Here is an 18732-nt window from a genome sequence, read left to right as displayed (position 1 = left end):
TCAGCTAATAAACAGAGGCTCCAAGCCTGCTGAGGAGAGTAGAGGATGAGTAGGGGCAAAAATATGTTCTCAGGAAATGCACGACCACAGGAGCATCCATTTTGTTAACAACTTCTGAAAAGCACTTATGTCTGTACTTAATCTTACCCAGCCTTCTTGTGGTGGGGAAGAACTGTTCTTTCGAATCATTTAGAGGGCCGTTCGTGATGATACAGACTTGACAAAATTGATTGGAAGGTATTAGAGTCGGAAGACAGATCAATTTCATGTCTTACAGGGATTTTATGCTTCAAATTTAATGCTCAAAAGTACTATTGAACATTAACATCTACTAAAGAACCAAGAAAAAACCAGCTTTGACTATCACAATCTATACTGATGCTCTTACTCTGACTCCAATTTTATTTTTGATAATGAAACATCACAACTAATTACATAACATGGCAAACTAGAAGCGATAATACAACAAGGGTATCGTCCATTTGACTATGTGAATCTTATTTTCATGGATGCTGCAGCGTGAATTTAGAGAGAGGAACGAAGTCTCTCGCGGTTTGTTATGACATGGCCCCTAGTGATATCCTTTATGGTGGGACATCCAGATAGTGCCATCGTAAGCTCGAGCTCATGCTTCAGTATCTCGGTGACCCTTCTAACTCCAGTTTCCCCTTTTGCCGCCAACCCATATACCACAGGCCTTCCTATCTGTTGTAAGAAGACCACTATTTAGGAGAATGTCAACATTTGTCCTAGGGCACTTGTTCATTTGTGATTCAGGTGTTTTGGTAATGTGAAAAGATAGTTTCTACTAACTTGGCACGATATTATCACCCAAATACCTCAAGGGTTTGTTACGATACCCCTTACTAATATAGCAGACAGTCCACATCGAGAAATATCAGGAATGTGCCAAACTAATTATAAAAGATTGTAACAGTACTGCTTGTGCCCCCAAGGGCCAATATGCCTTGAAAACATCTGTTCCTCGCCGCACTCCTCCATCAACAAAAACAGGGACTTTCCCTTTGACTGCATGAACAACCTACAAACGAAGGTTTAAAAAAAGTCATGACCAAAATGCTGTTTGATATAGATGACTTGCTGCAGCACAAGCTTTCATGCATTTGTAAAAATAGAGGGAAACAGAATGCCACTCTGCTTTATTTTCAGGGGGCAAAACCGGGTGCATTTACTCTTATCCAGCGTTTACAAATGCTCCAAATTCTAGAATCTATTATTAAACCTGCCGGACAAAGGAGTTAGTAAAAATAGGCACCTCTTCCAGAACTGATATCGTGGCTGGACTATAATCTAGCTGTCGAGCTCCATGATTCGAGACAATTATCCCAGCTACACCTGCTTCCACTGCCTTAATTGCTGCCAATGAGGGCATACAAGCTTGTTGATAAGGTTATCGAGTATGCAACAACCAATACTAGTAACAACAGACAGTATACTGAGAAGCAATATCAAATGTCAATAGATGAATAAGATGCTTCAATCCAATATCAGAGAACAAAAGGTCTCATCAAGAACAACAACGACACACATGCGTCCATATACTGGACCGCCCCGGGGTCATTGTTATCTTTTATTTTATTTTCTTTTGTTTTACTCAAACGGAAAATAAAATGCCATAAAAATGAGGCTCTAGGGAAATATCGAAAACGTGAAGAGATGGGGAGTGAAATTATCATATTTGTATGTCCCAATAAGATCTTATGATCGTTCTAAACGATGCCGGTTGTGACATATTGGTCGCCAACATTTCTCATGAAGACAAAACGTGACCTGACTGTTTCCTAACAAGAACCAGCTTTATATGCACATGTATTGCTTTTGTCGTTTGGTTTTGGTTTTTAAGTGCCGTTCCGACCGCCTCAAGCTCATTGATAATCCCGCGGATCGCCGTCCTTTGAGAAAGTAGCTTGAACACTCAAGAAATATGTTTCACAATGCATCTCGATATTTAGCTGGATGGAAAATTACTAAAAAAATCTAAACTTATTATACGGATGTCAATTTAGTCATAACCCTTTCAATTTAGCCAATTTAGTCGTAAATCTTTTATCAGTTTAGTCCTTCGACCGGCGCTGACATGTACAATTTTTACAATTTCTTTAAAAAAAATTGAATTTTTTATATTATTGTTGTTATAATTATTATGTCATTCTGGCCGGTGAGAGCGGTTGGCGAGGGTCTTGGCATTGGGCTAGGGTCACCTCGCTCACAGTTGGTGAGATCACGAAAACCCTTGCCTAGTGGCCGGCGAGCGTTGCCGAGAAGCTCGCCGTCCACAATAAAAAAAAAATGAACAAAATTATGAAAAAAATTACAAAAATTATTTACGTCTGCACTGGCTATCCTACGTATCATAGCTAGAGTCCATGTCAACAATTTTCGGCCAAAATTGGCAAATTGTTAAAAGGTTTATGATTAAATTGGTTAAATTGAAATGTTCAGAACTAAATTGATATATGTACAATAGGTTTAGGATTGTTTTGGTAATTGTCCCCAGGTCCATCGCGCCTCGTGCACTCAAGTATTGGTAATGAATCGGTGCAGCGAGTCACTCTCCTCTCTGTCACCACAAAACAGCGAATATTAGTTAAGTGAACGTTGGATTTTGTTTCCCATAAGAAATTTCCCTCAGCAGGAAACATTAGGATAAAATTACACAGGACTATATAGTCTGTCGTTGACTTTAGGAGAGGTATTAGTTGGTTATTAGGTTTACGACGTTGCCTTCTTTTTTTAATGCAACATGCGAGGTTTTTTTCATTGTTATTATTTCCTTTTTTTCGCTTTAGATGCTATTGACTCAGTTTAGCACATCAAGAACGTTCAAAGTTTTCTTTATTACTCTGCTGTTCTTGGAAATCAAGTTAGAATTTAATGAATAAGCAGTGAACGTAAGAAAACCAATGTGTTTAGGATATAGATTGAGACCAATTGTGCTCTTCGCTTATTGATGGTTTCGCGATTTACTTTTGGTTCTTCTAAATCGGTCAATCTCATAGAGAAAGAAAGAAGCTTGGGCAAATTGGCCATTATAAGATATTTAAACAGCTTTTTTCTGTCCATTTAGTTAAAACACAACTCTGCACGAGATATGCATCATGGTTTTATTACAACTATGCAGCACTTCAAATCTTGAAAATCTCCACATAAACGCTATTTTCGTTACATGCATCTATACATCATTGGTCATTACACCAATTGGAGGAATGGTTTTGTCACTGGTGGTGACCGAAAGCTACATTCAAAGTAAAATACCAGCGCAAAATGATGGACTCGCTCGATCAGGACTTGACCAGGACTTCTGTATATTATAAAGAATTCGTGCGAAAATTATACAGTTCAACAAAAGGGAAAGCAAGAAAACATATTAATAAAAGAGGAGAAAAAAGAAGCAGAACAGCGAAAACTAGACATTGAATCACATAGGAAATGAAAAATTCTAGCCTTGCACTTGCGCCTGCTCCAAGCGAGCTCAATGTATCGAAATCATTGATGATAGCTTCCAAACATGATCTTAACAACTGCGATGTGTAAACGGCTCAGGTGAACTCGATGCATCCAATGATGACTCGAAAGAAAGCAAGCGAAAGCAAGGCTTGTAATCTGATCTTTGATGAGCTACCTCACTAGCATCTTCCTGCTGCTGATCTCAAAAGGAACGACTCTTATGACCAGACCGGGGAAAACATCATCCGGGTCTTGGATGTGCGGGTTCCGCTCGACTATGAACGGGTCGCCGCACTTGTCGCTGATCGTGTGGAGCGTCTCTCCTTCGCGCACCACGTATATCTCATCGCAGGGCCGGTCAAAGAACCGCTTTCCTCGCACGCTTGAGCCCTTGTTCTCTCTCATGGAGGCCACCAAGATGAGCGCTATGACGGATACAGCACAGCACCATGCAGCTACGTCTGCTATCATCCTCGCCGCTTTCATGGCGGTCCTGCTCTTCCCAGAGGAAGCCATGAATCTCCGGCAAAGAGAAGAGGGTTTGGTAATACAGACGAGATTATGCGGTTCTCTACATGTTTGTATATGTAAGTACAGTTATATGTTATGAGAGAGAGAGAGAGGGAGAGGGAGAGGGAGAGAAGGTAGGGGAAGGTCTTAGGTGGTGGAGATGGAGGTATGGTTGAGGGGAGGAAGTTGGTTTCCACGACGATATGAATTTGTACTTCGGCTCCGGTTTATAATGTTTGGGTGGATCCTAAGGCTTAACCAAAGTTTGATAGGGTTTTGAATATGGCTAAATTTATTTAAATCTCATTGCTAGTTTACGAATCAAATTGAATACTAATATGGTCAATCGTCTTGCCATCTCAAATTTACTAAAGAGGACTTTCTCGTTTCTTCATGTTTTATCAGTGATTTGATTTAAAAATAGGTATATTGGCAGATGAGAGAGGCATTCTTTTTTTCTTGGCCAGTGATGGGTGTGTACTTAAATCAATATATTCCAATTTCATGTGTCATTACGATGGGAATAGGCTTTATTCAACAATAAAGTATCGAGTGAACGTTCGACATGTGGGGAATTCATTTATCTATTCGAGAGAGAGGTGGCAACATCATACGCAAACGAGAACTAATTAAATTTTAATCACGATTATGCAACATTGACATTGCCAAGAACCACTTAATTAGCGTATTGTGTCGCTGTATTCAACCGTGGTTGGCGACTAGTAAACTTTTATTTAAGAATTCCATATGAGATAACGAAATAATTAATAGCATATAGTTGGTGATTGCGGTCAACGATTCCCGGTCAACTCCTTTTCCGTTTGGGAGTTCCTCTCTGGTTTAATTTAACAAGCTTACCAAACCACATCCATCTACCATTACAAGAAAATGTATGAGTTACAAACAGCCTCCCCCATAAATTTTTCTATGATTTGGTCGTGGTTCGAGGTAGAATTGAACATCTAGTACTTTAGAAGTTCAAAGAATGGGTCAAACACGAGGATATACATTCGTAGACAATGTGATTATTATTATTATTATTATTGGTGATAATGTTGTGGTGGGAGATGGCGTGCATGCTCAGGAAAGGATGGAAACTTCCCCACTTGCTCACCACACTAGGGGAGGAAACCTGTGAGCATCAATCGCCCAATCGCCCAACTAACCAATTGGACCGTTATTCCACAGCAATGAGGGCGACGTTGTGTTTGCTTTCTCCAAAACTTAAAAGGAAAAAAATGAATTATTGATTACATAAATTCATTTTGCAAATGATATGGTGGACAAATTCCATCGCAGTGCAAATTCATTAGATAAATAGCATTTTCTGGGGCGATCCGAGTGAGTTCTATTGGGACTTTGGCATATGAGCGACAAGGTCTATTAGATTACAAGTTTACCTACTAGGGTACCACACTTTTCTAGCTGGTTTTCATAAGTGGTTGGTGTGTTCGGACCATTAGACCACCCCCTTCTCTTCCCATGTTTTGTGGCAGCCATGAATCGGGTTGAGTTTATTGGAGTCGTGTGGCTCCAATTGACCTTCCACTACGAAGTACAAGATCGATGATGGCGCCCGACAAGAACGTTTCCCGGTCTTGTCCCACTCGTGTTGATCCGAGCAAAATAGGAATGCGAATCGAATGGCTTGCAATAGGTGTGCACGAGTTCGATTAGGACAACTCGTTCGACATCGTTTTGGCCTTTCTGGGGTTGACAGAAAGAAAGATCCGGCGGGGTTGATTATGTGATTTAGGAAGTGTTAAGGATGCGAGGGCATCACACTTTTCTTAAATATACTAAGCAATTTTAGCTATACCTATTCTTCATTGAAAGGCTTCTTTGCGCTTAGGACAAATAAAAGTGTGTTATTAGTTTCTCTATGTAAATTTAGAATAATTATGAAGAAATCACTTTCGTTAAAAGAGGACATGTATCCGTATCCGATTTTTCAATAATATTGCTTAGTATATCTAAGAGAAAATTACCCGATCAGTTCTATATTTATTGTACATATGTCAATTCAGTCATAAATTTTTTAACTTTACCAATTTAGTCATAAAACTCAAGCAGCCACTAGTGACCACTAACGAGAGCCACCTGGGGTCACACAACCTGGCGAAGGCTGTTTGAGTCGCGTGACCCCTCGCAGAGGTCACGCGACCCTGACAAGGGCTGTTTGAGGTCGTGCAACCACCCGGCCCATCAGCAGCCCCTCGCAGCCATGCTCAACCATGTCGGCCGACCTCAATGGAGAAGATGACGAACAGTCATAAATGACAGTAAAACTGAAAAACCAAAAAATTTGTGATAATAGTTTTGGAAGTTAAAAAAAGAATTAATTATGCTGTGTTCGTTTCCGGAAAAATATTTTTCCGGAAAACATTTTCCGCGTTTTCCGGTGTTCGGGGGCGGAAAATGTTTTCCTTGGGAAAACATTTTCCTTCCCCACCCCCAAATCCTTCATTGTTTTGAGGAAAATGATTTTATCTTTTCACAAAGAGGAAATCATTTTCCCAAAGTGAAGGCAAAATTGCCCATGGGAGGAAAAATGTTTTCCGTGGGAGAGGAAGTAGATCGCAGGGTCACCGCCGCGGTCGCCGCTGATCGCTGCTGCCGCGGCCGCCGCACCGCCGCGGTTCCGCCGGATCGGCGGTCGCCGGACGGCATCGCCGTCGCCGCCGCTACCGCCGCCGGATCGGGATCGATGCGCCGAACATCGAAAATATTTTCCGAAACTTTTTCAAATTTTAAACACCGTAAAATTGTATTCCGGGAAAATATTTTTCGGAAAATGATTTCCAAAATATTTTTTAAAAAGAGAATATTTTGCGGCAAATGAACGGGCCTTATTGTGGCCTTGCATGCCGAGAAAGCCGAAAGCCCAAGGCAGCCTAGGACCTACCTTGGGCTGTCAGCCTTTCTAAGGTTGACTTCTGCCGAATGGGGTTTCTAAAATTTGTTCCCAAACACCCATATTTTGGCCCAAGTGGGTCCCTTGGAAAGCCTTTCCCAAACGTAACCTAATTGGACAATCTTCCCATACATCTAAGTTTTTCTCAATTTTATACGGTTTAAAAAATAGGGTTTTTGTCCTAAATGTATTTTCTTATATCTATTATTATATCCCATATCCTTTACATATGTCTTACTATTAGACAGAGGAGAGTCTTCAAAATGATATTGTTTTGAAACTTCTTGAGTTCGGTTTGGAAAAGAACGGATTTCTTTTTTTTTTTTTTTTTCTTTCTAATTCCTTCCTATCCTTTTGTTTACTTTTTTTTTGGGATAATCATTTATTTCCTTTTTTCCTTAAGAAAGTTTTAAAAATTCATGATATTTTCCGGGACATGGTCCATTTCTGCCATGAACCCTTGGAAAGCGTCGTCATTTAGAGGTGACGCCATGATTTTGTTATTTAATATTTCTTATATTACTCAAATATACGTGTTGTAAGCATGGAGTCAATTGTGCAGCCAAGATTAGCTTACTAAATTTCGTGCGTACATTACCAAGTATTGTTCACTGTGGGGAGTCTCATAGAACCATGACAATAACGGAAAATTAATCATAATAATCAAAATGTGTAGGCAAAATGAGAGAAAAAAAAGTATTTAACATCAATTTTGGTAGAAATAATCAACTAATAACTATTCTTTTCAATCAGGTTGTGGTCATTATAACATGTCTAGAATATTGATACAGAAAATTTAATGGCAAAAGCAACAACACCCGCCGCAAAGCGCGGGCTTTTCATTGGTATGTGATATATAAAAGAGGATTTTTCAGAGTAAATGATGTGTATAAAATATTGTTTAGATGCTTTTTCTTTTTCAAAGAATCATGAGCATTTTTCAAAGTGATTTTCATCTTTTTATAGGTTCTTAAATGAGAAGAGTTGAGAAGAGGAGTATAAAACTTTTAGGGTTAATACCATGAACAATCCTAGACTGGTAGGAGTATAAAACTTTTAGAGTTAATATCACGAACAACCCCAAACTGGTACACTTATGATAAATTTATCCTCTATTAGTTTCCGTTAAATTTTACTGTTAAATTGTTGAGTTAAACGACACGTGGCAATTGACGGGTGTACCAATTTGGGGTTTTACCTTTAGTTTGTCACAGGTGTACTAGTTTGTGATTTTTTTTTTTTTGTATTAATCCAATTTAACGAAACGTAAATTTGTCGTAAATGTATCATTTTTGGATTTTTGGTGGTAAAAAAATTAGTTTTTGGTAAATTTGTCACAGTTGTACCAGTTTGGGGTTTTTCGTGATATTAACCCAAACTTTTATGATTTCTGCAACTTAATACTCCTAAAACACAATAATCTCTTTCTTGAATGTTCAACTTTAATTTCAACAAGGAAACTAGGAAATTTTTCAAACATGTTGCTTAGAAGGAAAGCTAAGCAGTCTCTTTCAATTTACATAAATAGCAGCTCCATGAACTTTCATACTTTCGTACATAAACAGCTCTTTATCAGTGCTCTGTTTGTTGGGTTAATTAAAATTTTCTTTCTTCTCAAAGGACTTTCACACTGTATGTTACATGAGTTATTTTCATCTGAGATATAATTCTAGATCCAAATTCTATGCAAGAGCCTATTATTCAAAGAATTATTCTCCTATAAAAAATTTGCTTTTGGTGTTTTAATGGTGTGAAGTCCAATCCCAGATTTGGAATTGGGAATTCCAGCGTAAATATACCTTGCGTGCGCACGTGCGTAATCTTAATATGTAGTTCGGATATAAAACAAGCTCTTCAAATCAAAATTTACTTTTCTTTGGATGACTATAATATTTGTTAGAGGAGTCCTCCAGTGATCTACCCAATGTCTGAAATAATACCCAATTGTAAGAACTTGAATTTTGTAGGGAAAAATTACTAAAAAAGTCTTAATCCTATTACAATTGTGCCAATTTAGTTTTAAAATTTTTTTTTTGGCCAATTGAGTTCTAAATCTTTTGTGTTTGTATCAATTCAGTCCATCATGCTAATTTTGGCAGGAAATTACTAACGTGGAGCTGCAAACAATAACGTGAATAACTTTTATATTTTTAAAAAATTTTAAGATTTTATTTTTATTTTTTTCTCTCTTTTTTTCTGCTTTTTCGGTCTCCGGCTATCTCACAGCCTCAATAATCACAAATCCACGAGATAACATCCCTCTTGGGCATTTCGTTAAAAAGCTTGTGGGCTCTAGTTAAATTAAGTGGCGATAACGTGGCTAAAATGACATTGTTTTGGCCAAATTTGATTTTTAATACAAATTTTATTTAAATTCAATTTAAAAATAAGCTAACTTAAATGGAGAAACAGGCGTGCGATTGGCTAAAACGACGTCGTTTTAGCCACGTCATCCCTATGTAGGATAGAGAAAATAATAAAAAAAGCTATGTCAACATTTTTCATTAGCCAAATTTGATGGAGTTAACGAAAAGACTCAATTGAATCAATCTGACAAGTTTAGAACTTGATTGCATTTTTTGTAAGTTTTAGGATTCAATTGCACTTTCGTGATAAGTTTTGGGACTTCCAATGTATATATCCCTAATTTTATTTTTTATTTTTTATAGCTTGCTTCTCTTTATTGAATGGTTGATATTTCTTCTTCACTTGAAATCGTTGGCTTCAAGAAGGTCAAGGTTTGCCAAGGAAAAGGAAGTGGGAATCTTTTAACTCAACTTTGCTTGATATTGTACACTACACTAGGCTGATACCCCGAAAGAGAGAGCATGCTCTTGATGAAAGAAAAACTTATTTTGGGCAAGAGGAAAGAGGAAATGATTTTGAATTTATTAGGTAAGGATTAGCTTTCTTTTCTTTGTGGACCATCGTCTCGAAATTTAATATGTACATAAATTTCTTTATTAAGCAATTTAAAAAAAATTAACCTTCTCTTGAACTTTTATGGTACAACTTTTCCTATAGTGTAACATAGCAATAATTCATCTTAATCATCTGCATGGGGCTGTATTATGCTTTTGTGGTGCAATAGGACCGTGTAATCCACTGCGATAGCGAGATAACATAGAAATAAATGAAAATTAGAGAAATAAAGGTAAATAGATTTGCACGGTTGGTCCGAGTGTCAAAACTTACTCCTGGGCAAGTGTCAGTTATGAATCCATTATGAATAAGGTGATTACATGTTTGAATCTATGTCTCTTTCAATTCTAGACCCTGATTGCAGCCAATTAATCCTCACCAATGTTTCACATGATCCCTCGTAGTATGTTATTCTCAAAATTCACATACAGAACCCTAGAAAACACTCAAGAATTTTTTATGTAATGTAATATCACAAAATAATTCGAGAACGTACTTAATTCCTTTGTTTTTTAGGGTCGAGGTTGTCACTTCGATGCTTACCCATTGTGGCTCGCCGCTTGCATTGTGGCCAGTAGCCACATGCCTTTGGCCAGGCTCCGCCAACTATAGGCAAGTATAATTCGTCCTTGAACACATTGCTATATTGCACCTCACGCCTATCCAATACTTCAAGGATTCGATCCTCGCTCAAGTCATTGGCCAAATCTCAAGACATACTCAATATATTTTAAAAAAAAAAATTGAGGTTTTAAATTTTTTTTTGTTTGATTTATGGACAGAAGAAATTTGACCTCCAGAAATTTTCGGAAATTACCGAGCACTTATCATTTGAGCTTCTATCCATAAGAACTTATTGACCCCAATCCAATCTCTAGATACAAAGTTCTAAGATGCGAATGTGGAGTTCCCAAAAAATCACACCAGTTGAATTTTTACGGGGCGTAAAATCTTCATCGAGTTAAATCTAGGATCAAATGAACAGAAGAAAAAGAAAAATATAGGGTTATACTAGTCCATTCAGCGAGCAACACGTGTCACTTTGCGGGGCTCGGTCCAAAAACCTCCAAGCCTCTCCCCTTTCTCATCACAGTCTGTCTCTCCCTCCACAGTCTCGTTTATGCATCATCCAAATTCCTGTTGGTGGCTTCGAACTTCGAAGTCTCTCTCTCTTTCTCTGAAAGTTTCCATCTTTTCTGAAGCATCAGATCCAACTCCCCTCTGCTAGAAAAGGGTGGGTGCTTTCCTTTCTTCTGACTCTGTTCTCAGAATCCCAGATGTTGTCCCAACGTTCTCTTCCTACAAATCAGATTTTGTCTTGGTTAAACTGGTTATCTTTTCTTGTTCTTTTCTCTCGTGTTTGTCATGAAGCTTCTGGTAGACAGCTAGTTTAGTTATCTGTTGGCACCCAGTAAGACGCTGTAAATCATAGATTAGATTTTTTTTTTCCTTTTGGTTCTTTAATTAGCGGCATCGAATTGATTACTTGATTCTTTTCGTGGAAAAGTTACCATCTCCATCTAGGAAAGAAAAGGCCTTGCAGCGTCAGGCTGAAATGAATTTTGACTTTTTCGGATATGCTTCAGTGATTGCTGTTTATATACTCCCCTGGGCAATCTGTCTCGTGGGTCTCAGTTTTATGTCTTATGGTAGGAGCTCTGTTTCAAGAACAGTTATCAATGTTTGTGTGATATTTCGTTAATCAGGACCCCGTGGCGGCAATCCTGCAATGGCGGACTGTGGTGACTTTGTACAGCTGCTTGGATCTGACATGTCTGTAAAGATTTTTATGCACTTGGATGACCCTTCTGATCTAGCTCGTGTTTGTGCCGTGTCGCGTACTTGGCACCAATTTGGTGAGCGTAATTCACTGATATTTATTGGGTCCTGACTCCTAACTCACTGCCGAGTGCTCCATAGCCTGTATTATGCTGCTTTCACATTTTCATCACAGCTTTTATTTGACTAGTTTCTGTGGCACCAAGTGTTAGTCTTCGTGTAATTCATTTAAGCAATCAATTGCTCAATGTTGCTTTCAGAATATTGAAAGTATACTATGTGTTGGGTAATTCATCTGGAAGATTGTTTCAATCAAATTGACGAGATTAGCATGTGCACTTTTCTCAAAACATAGGGAAGTTGTGTGGTCTTGTAAGACGGAAGAAGTTCTGGCTGGTTTTCAGCAGTTTTGTAACATCGTGCTTTCAAAGATGCAACAACTGCAAGATATTTAGTTTTCAAAACCAGAGTAAATCTCATTAGTATCACTAGTACATGAGCAACTATTGCTGTCCTTACTATTCTTGACTTTGTCCTTTTTTTCCCTAGTCAGTTAAGACAAATTCCACATTTTGTTCGTCAACTGTTTTGGGCTTTGCTGCAGTGATTGCAAATGACCTTTGCAAGAGGCTCTGTTTGAGGATGTTCCCTGAAGTAACGGGTGTTACTCATGTAGTTGAAGCTGACAACATGATAGAGCCTTTAAATGTAAGATCTTACACTTCTCTCGAATGGGAGCAACGTAAGAGGAATCATAAAGTCTATGCCTTTCTGGCTCGAGGTCTCACATCTGCTGTCGGGAAGAATTGTATAGCAGAGGCTATTAGTGCATCCAGCACTGATCGCTACCCTGCGGAACGAGTAGAAAACACTTTGGAACCGAGGGATAGAGTTGAACATAGAGCATCGTATTGGTCAAGTAAAGGTGAACGTGACCCCAGTGTTTCGGAGTCTTTGGTGTACAAGCTGAATGCCAAATTATGCATTGTTACCGAGATCCATATTCAACCATTTCAAGGTCAATCTCTTGATTTTGTGGATGCTCGTCTTTCAGTCCTTAAATTTGCTTGCCTTTTTGTGAACTGACAGGTGATATTTGTTTTAATATCAGTGTATTTTGAGTTTGGATATCCTATATGTTCGGCTAAGGCTGTCAGATTCAGAATGGGTCATCTGAAGACTCGGAAGATGGATGACGAAACTGTTGATGACTCTGGGGATGGAGATGAATCAGTAGAGAACAAATATGTGTGGACGTATACGTCGCCAGAATTTCCAATGGCTCAGGTTAGTTCTATGTCTGAAATGGAATTGTCCGCGTTTCATTACTTGCTTTGAACCTATGAGTTACATTTTGGAGCTTGAGAAGAGGACGACGGCCTTTTAGTTTTTAGTATGGACTTACACAATGGTCTAGCGGCTGTTTGGACTGAATTGTTAGTTGAAGGTATCAAAGGATTGCCATGCCGACTCTCCTTTCAGCAATTTAGTCCATGTTTCCCTCTGCTTAAGAAGGCTCCACGATAATTCTGGATTGATATTCCTAATACTCTAGAAGGCTCAAGGGATTGCATATCTTGAAATGCTTCAAAAACATTTAATTTGTAGCTCAATACATGTGATTTTGAATGGATTAAAGTGAAGAACCTTTAATGCTAACTGGATATTATTCAGGAAAATTATTTGCAACAATTTAAGCTGCCTCAACCTGTACTTAACATCGGAGGAATCCTGCAAGTTGATTTGTTGGGCAGAGTCCTGAGACATGAATTGAATGGACTATACTACATATGGTCAGATCTCTCTTTATTCTCTCTCTCGCATTGGGTTTCTGTGAACTACTTTTCTATAAATTTCGAACTGCTGCTCCTAATTTTGTTTGTTGGGAAGACGGTATCAGATGGAATAACTTAGGTCCGTTTGTTTCGCAGAAAATGAATGATTTAGAAACTATTTTTTTTAAAAATTGATTATTTGTATTGTTTGGAAAAATGAGTTAGTAGAAAATGTTTTATATCGACGACAATCTTTTCTTGAACATTTTCGCTAATGGCGAAATTATTTCTCGTTCATTCATTTTTAGAAGTGATATAAACGATCATTTCTAGGAAATTTTTTTTCAAATAATTGATTATTCGCAAGGCAAACACACGATTATGCGTGATTATAACTGGGGAGAAATTTCCCTTTAGATGGATGCTGACAAGTTTAGCTTCGTTCTTTCTTTTATTATTGTTATTATACCTTTCTGAGGGGCTAAGATGGGCTTTAGAGCATCCTTTTTATGATGCCTCATCATCCTTTTAACAAATTGACTTTTGCTTAGAAAGTTTGGAAGGTCGAATAAAACTTAACACGAGTCATTAGTAAAGGAGGACATGCCTACATAGAAAGCATTACTTTTGATATCCCAAGAAGAAGCTTGAGGGGATTCTTCTGTTCTTTTTATCAGTGCTTGAGGGGAATTTTTCTGCCTTCGACAGGAGCACGACATGCTTAAGCTGCTTCCTTCCCTGGAAACCATGACATTAGAGCTTGTTTCTTCTTTCCTCCTATTTCATCCCACCTCACCATCCCCTTGGACTCACTATAATTCTGCTTCTTCGCTTTGTTCATAGGTTTTCTTGTACTGATTAACAATGTGAATGTGGCTGTCCGTACTTAAGTGGAACTGCAAAGATTCAAAATCGTTTCTGGTCCATCATTTGGCATGACAAGATTATGCAAAAATTAGCTTGATTTCAACGGAGTATACGTGTCTTAACGTGATGGCATTATATGCTTGATGCAGTATAACGCATGTTCACGTTCTGGGTCGGCCGCTCTCCCCTGCATTTGATGTCGATGTTGTCGACTTGTCAGGAAGATACACGCTAAAATACTACCCTGGAGTGGAGAGTCGTGCATCTTCTGCGAGCTCGACAAAGGACGAAGACGGTACACCTTCTCGGGCCCGGACCTTTACGGCAATGTAGGTGCAAGTAGTTGGGAGCAGATGATTTTGAGCACAATTCTGGGGCTGCAGTGGTTGTTGACTCCGACGAATCAGACGAAGAGATTCCTGATTAATCTTCTAATCGATTCACATTTTAGGTTGTCCAGATTTTGCTATTTTGGTTTCTTTCTTCTATGTAAATCCTACTGATGCTGTGCCGTCGCTGCGGCGTGGTGGCGACGAGGAGACTAGTGGGTAACCCATTGTATGCCGATAAGTGATTGGTGTATCTGATCAGATGTATCTTGCATCACACGCAAATTAGGAACTGAAACTTAGTATTTCTTTGAGGGCCATTCCCTAAAAAATGAGGGATCCCAAACTGAAACTTGTGGAACGAGCTTCAGCCCATCTTTGGACCTCGAAGAGTTAAACATTGAATACAATCATGTATATATATAGCAGGAACTGGAAGTCAATGAATGTGATATAGGGAACAAAAAATTATAAAGCAAAAACAAGTAACAAGATAAACAAAAGAAGTTAATATCATGGAAAATCTCAAATTAGTATGTTTGTGGTAAATTTATCCCAAATTATCGATACACTTGTGATAAATTTATCCTTCGTTAGTTTTCGTTAAATTTTATTGTGAAATTGCTGAGTTTGATGATATGTGGCAGTTGACGGGTGTACCGGTTTGGGGTGTTACCTTCTGTTTGTCATAAATGTACCAGCTTGTGATGTTTCGTGGTATTAATCCGATTTAACAGAAAATAACTGAGGATAAATTTGTCACAAATATATCAGTTTGAGATTTTTTGTGATCAAAGAATTAATGTGGGGTAAATTTATCATAAATATATCAGTTTGAGGGTTTTTTTGTGTTCAAAAAATTGATTTTGGATAAATTTATTAATTTGGCATTTTTCGTGATAGTAAATAAATAAATAAAAAAAGAATCTTCTCTCTTCCCTTATTACGAAGTTGATCGCCTGGATTCTCTGCTTGTCGAATCTATGGTTGAAGCTGGAAAATCCGGGTCGAAGACTTTCCAAACTCTTTGGTTTTACAAAAACAACTTCTCCAGCCCATAAACCAGATTCTGCCAAGACAAAATTGAGAGAGATCGTACCATCCAAAACGAGTTGATGACGAACGCTTCTGAAGGTACTGGGGCTACGAAGATTGCGAAACCAATCAAATTGCCTCGAGGCGCACGACCTTCCCTGTAGCCAAAAGATCAAGCCCGGCATGAGGGCACTGGACTTCCGTGGACGTCGTGCTTGGTCGAGTACATCCATCTGTCGGTATTGATGCATCGAAAAAAGGGTCAAAATTATCAGGTAGACGAAGATTCAAACACTGGTGGGGATTGAAAGAGACAGAGATTCAAACACTTGGTATGCGAGTTTTGCATTCACGATCGCGGACGATGCTTCCACACCCAGGAGATGAATCTCGCAAGACCCGTTTCCCGCCTCTTCTCTAGCTCTACAGCCACTGCACAGCCGCAGCAGCGATTCACCAAGAGCCCCTCTTCACCCACCGGCCCCATTGAAGCACTCCACGCGCACCTCATCAGAACCCAACGCCACACTGACCCATCTGCTGTATCGGACGTCATCAGGACATACGCGTCGTCTCCGCTCCGCCTGCACAGAGCTTGCGTTGCTTTCGACGCCATTGAACGACCCACCTCCGCGGTTTTCAATTTCGTGATTCGTGGGTTGTCGCAGAGCGACGGTCCTGTTAGAGCATTGGACCTGTACCGCGCGATGCATCTCCAGGGAGTGAGCGCGAACCATTTGACCTTCATATATGTTTTCAAGGCCTGTGCTCGTGTCTGTGACGTTAGGCACGGTCAAGTGGTCCATGTCCATGCGTTAAAATGTGGGTTCGGTACGCACGTCTTCGTTTCGAATGCTCTGCTACATGCGTACGCGTGCTGCAGCGATCTGGTGTCTGCACAGAATGTGTTTGATCAAATGGCGGGAAGAGACTTAATTTCTTGGAACTCCCTGATCTGTGGGTACAGTCAGTGTGGTGCATTTAGGGAGGTTTTGAGACTATTTGATGCAATGCAGGTGGCTAACGTGACAGCGGATGCCGTGACAATGGTGAAAGTTGTCTTGGCTTGTAATTATTTAGGGGAGTCAGAATTCGCAGATCATGCGGCGAAGTACATCGAGGAAAACCATGTCGTTGTTGATGTTTATTTAGGAAATACTTTAATAGATATGTATGGACGGCGTGGTCTGGTGGAGTTGGCACGGCAAGTATTTGATCGCATGCGCGAAAGGAACTTGGTTTCGCGGAATGCAATGATCCGGGGATATGCAAAAGCGGGAGACTTAGCTGGAGCCCACAGGCTTTTTGACGAAATGCCCAAGAGGGATGTTATCTCGTGGACTTCTATGATCACAGGTTATGCTCAAGCTAACAACTTTGCGATGGCGGTGAAGCTTTTCCAAGAAATGACGGTGGCTAATGTGAAACCTGACGAAGTTACAGTAGCTAGCGTGTTGTCTGCTTGCGCCCATTTAGGCTCACTTGACATTGGAAGGGCAGTTCATAACTACATAATTGAGCATGGCCTGAAAATAGACACTTATGTAGGGAACTCTCTCATAGATATGTATTGCAAATGTGGATCAGTTGAAAAGGCGCTTGAGTTCTTTAAACAAATGAAGGAGAAGGACGCGGTCTCGTGGACTTCTGTGATTTCAGGCCTTGCTGTGAATGGCTTTGCCAATTCTGCACTGGAGCTTTTCTCAGGAATGTTGAGTGAAAGAATTAAGCCTACTCATGCAACCTTTGTTGGGGTTTTACTGGCATGTGCTCATGCTGGACTGGTAGAGGAAGGACTAGCATTCTTTAGGAGTATGGAAGATGTTCATGGACTCACCCCAGAGACGAAACACTATGGTTGTGTTGTGGATCTTTTGAGCCGCTCTGGCGATGTAGATAGGGCATATGAGTTTATAACAAAAATGCCCATATCTCCGGATGTTGTAGTTTGGAGGATATTATTGAGTGCTTGTAAGCTTCACGGCAATGTGGTGTTGGCTGAAATTGCAACGAAAAAGCTTCTTGAATTGGATCCTTGTAATAGTGGAAACTATGTTCTTCTTTCAAATACTTACGCAAGTTCCTACAGATGGGATGATGCGTCCAATGTGAGAGAACTGATGGAGGAGACCGATGTGCCGAAGCCGTTTGGTTGGAGTACAATCGAATCTAATGGATTACCACCACATAGCTCTCGGGATCATATTCCTGTGAATCCCACCAACACCATGCATCTGAAGAAGGAATTAGGACTTTCTTAATCCACCAGTGCATAGGGGAAGTGATTTTTACAATTGAAGTGGCAGGAGGCACTGCAACAGGAACTCAATTAACCCAGTAATCGCATCTATGGGTAAGAGCAGCACTGCAACAAAGTTTATCTGCTTATGGCATGCTGATTGTCTGTGTAATGCGATGTACATGAAGTTACCTACTCAGTCGCTGTTTCAAATGTGCCTAAATTCAGATGCTCTAGACTCTGATGAAATCTCCATGGTTGCAACGTATCTCGGGAGTGAACTCATGCTTCCTAGTGCCGTTTTGAGCTGCTACACACTGGAGATGGTCGTCTACACTCGGTAATTACTTAGGGCTATTGGTGAGTGCCTTTAGCGAGTGAAAGATTCATCGGATTCGGAATGTGCAGTTGAATTGGCAAGCAGACACCTCCCTTTTGGATAAAGTCAAATTGCTAGCTCAGTGAAAGATTCATCGGATTCAGAATGTGCAGTTGTGCACCGCTGACGAAGAGTTCAGTTAGTCATAAGCTATCAGATTTCAGGCTTTAAGAGAACTAAGTTCCCGTCAGCTTTATGGTTGAATCAGCAACATCAAAATCAAAGTGGAAGCTGTTCATTATAACCTTCTAAGCAGCTTAAAATTCTGAAGGGTACTTACCTTTTAACAGGAGTCGGGAACTATCTGAAACGTGATCAGAGGAAGCATTTTGTTTCTTTGATTGGCGTATAGATGAAGCCAACCGGCCAATCGGCAAATAGGACCAAAAACCTGATATGACAGTAGGTACTTGTACTTGAACGAAATGCATATTTTTGTAATGCGATCACTGCCCATCACAATGGCGCAAATTTGCTGGTTGTTTCTTGTTGGATTTCTTTACATGGAATAAAAA

The 18732-nt window shown here is 39.6% G+C and overlaps 3 protein-coding genes across 7 annotated transcripts; 2 read left to right on the top strand and 1 right to left on the bottom strand.

The window, feature by feature from the left end:
* Window positions 1-3639: 3639 nt before the first annotated feature.
* LOC115690935 (uncharacterized) lies at window positions 3640-3984 on the bottom strand. Its single transcript, XM_030617438.2, has one exon. The coding sequence runs from the start codon at window positions 3982-3984 to the stop codon at window positions 3640-3642; it is 345 nt and encodes a 114-aa protein (XP_030473298.1).
* Window positions 3985-10913: 6929 nt separating this feature from the next.
* Window positions 10914-14799, top strand: LOC115690934 (F-box protein At4g00755-like). 5 transcript variants are annotated; one of them, XM_030617435.2, is made up of 6 exons: window positions 10914-11048; window positions 11521-11670; window positions 12198-12611; window positions 12705-12880; window positions 13268-13386; window positions 14456-14799. In XM_030617435.2, exons 2-6 carry the CDS (start codon window positions 11544-11546, stop codon window positions 14736-14738), a joined length of 1119 nt encoding a protein of 372 aa, XP_030473295.1. In that variant the 5' UTR covers window positions 10914-11048; window positions 11521-11543; the 3' UTR covers window positions 14739-14799. The 5 variants fall into 5 exon arrangements, with proteins under 5 accessions (XP_030473295.1, XP_056158677.1, XP_030473297.1 ...); XM_056302702.1 differs by having other exon boundaries at window positions 14385-14652; XM_056302700.1 differs by lacking the exon at window positions 10914-11048 and adding an exon at window positions 11055-11225.
* Window positions 14800-15532: 733 nt separating this feature from the next.
* LOC115690932 (pentatricopeptide repeat-containing protein At2g29760, chloroplastic-like) lies at window positions 15533-18461 on the top strand. The gene has a single exon (XM_030617433.2). It carries the CDS (start codon window positions 15983-15985, stop codon window positions 17858-17860), a length of 1878 nt encoding a protein of 625 aa, XP_030473293.2. The 5' UTR covers window positions 15533-15982; the 3' UTR covers window positions 17861-18461.
* The last annotated feature ends 271 nt before the right edge of the window (window positions 18462-18732 follow it).

Source organism: Syzygium oleosum, unplaced genomic scaffold, assembly GCF_021117445.2.
Source record: "Syzygium oleosum isolate NSW1041296 unplaced genomic scaffold, Sole_v2.1 Sole_v2.25, whole genome shotgun sequence".
NCBI lineage: Eukaryota > Viridiplantae > Streptophyta > Magnoliopsida > Myrtales > Myrtaceae > Syzygium > Syzygium oleosum.
This window is presented reverse-complemented; position numbering and strand designations above follow the sequence as displayed.

Bases quoted from the DNA above. Each gene is read 5' to 3' on its own strand.
- LOC115690932 (XM_030617433.2), top strand. From the start codon at position 15,983: ATGAATCTCGCAAGACCCGTTTCCCGCCTCTTCTCTAGCTCTACAGCC.
- LOC115690935 (XM_030617438.2), bottom strand. From the start codon at position 3,984: ATGGCTTCCTCTGGGAAGAGCAGGACCGCCATGAAAGCGGCGAGGATG.
- LOC115690934 (XM_030617435.2), top strand. From the start codon at position 11,544: ATGGCGGACTGTGGTGACTTTGTACAGCTGCTTGGATCTGACATGTCT. The intron at 12,612-12,704 runs GTCAATCTCTTG...TTTTAATATCAG, and splicing joins CCATATTCAACCATTTCAAG to TGTATTTTGAGTTTGGATAT. The intron at 12,881-13,267 runs GTTAGTTCTATG...GATATTATTCAG, and splicing joins CAGAATTTCCAATGGCTCAG to GAAAATTATTTGCAACAATT.